Source organism: Chiloscyllium plagiosum, unplaced genomic scaffold, assembly GCF_004010195.1.
Source record: "Chiloscyllium plagiosum isolate BGI_BamShark_2017 unplaced genomic scaffold, ASM401019v2 scaf_13673, whole genome shotgun sequence".
NCBI lineage: Eukaryota > Metazoa > Chordata > Chondrichthyes > Orectolobiformes > Hemiscylliidae > Chiloscyllium > Chiloscyllium plagiosum.
Window position 1 is genome coordinate 21165 of NW_025211138.1, and position 813 is coordinate 21977.

An 813-nucleotide genomic window follows, 5' to 3' on the forward strand; every position below is an offset into this window, starting at 1 on the left:
AACCGGAGCACCCGGAGGAAACCCACGCAGACACGGGGAGAATGTGCAAACTCCACACAGACAGTCGCCTGAGGCGGGAATTGAACCCGGGTCTCTGGCGCTGTGAGGCAGCAGTGCTGACCACTGTGCCACCGTGTTGGAGAAGAGTCTGGGAAACCCTTTGCCCCATGAACGGCTCCAAAAACCAAATGGCCACCGGGAATCAAAATGGTGGCCGCTGTCACACCCCCTGCGCACCTCCCAGCACACACAGACAGACACACAAAAGTACTTCCACACCGTGTTGGAGAAGAGTCTGGGAAACCCTTTGCCCCATGAACGGCTCCAAAAACCAAATGGCCACCGGGAATCAAAATGGTGGCCGCTGTCACACCCCCTGCGCACCTCCCAGCACACACAGACAGACACACAAAAGTACTTCCAAGGCCATCGCGAGCGAGAAATGAGGCCATTCGGCCCATCGAGGTGTGTCCTTACCTGCTGCAGGCGGTTGATTCTGGTGGTGAGGTCGCTGTAGCCGTAGCTGCTGGTGTACCGTGCCGCGTTCTGGTAGCACTTGATGGCATCCTCCAGCTCGTGCTCAGACTCGTAGATCTGGCCCAGCTGCTCCCAGACGCGGGGCTGTGGCTGATCGTGCAGGAGGGCCTGCACGCAGCTGTGGATCCCATCCAGCTTGCCATGCAGCGGCCGGGGAGACCTGAGGAAGGAGGCGAGAGGCCGTTAACTCAACTAGTTGGGGCATCGCAGCCAGACCCAGACACTGCCCTTCCCAAACCCCCCATTCGCCCTCACAGCTCCAGAGACCCCCTCCCC

At 60.0% G+C, this 813-nt stretch overlaps 1 protein-coding gene across 1 annotated transcript in view; it reads right to left on the minus strand.

Moving 5' to 3' along the window:
* The window catches only part of LOC122547003 (lysine-specific demethylase 6B-like), a gene marked incomplete at its 5' end in the record, with an annotated part of 21712 nt that extends 20998 nt beyond the window's left edge, over positions 1–714 (minus strand). The window contains one exon of the mRNA XM_043685601.1: positions 419–714. Coding sequence (XP_043541536.1) covers positions 419–714 — 296 coding nt within the window. The remainder of the gene's footprint in view (positions 1–418) is intronic.
* Between the last annotated feature and the right edge of the window lie 99 nt (positions 715–813).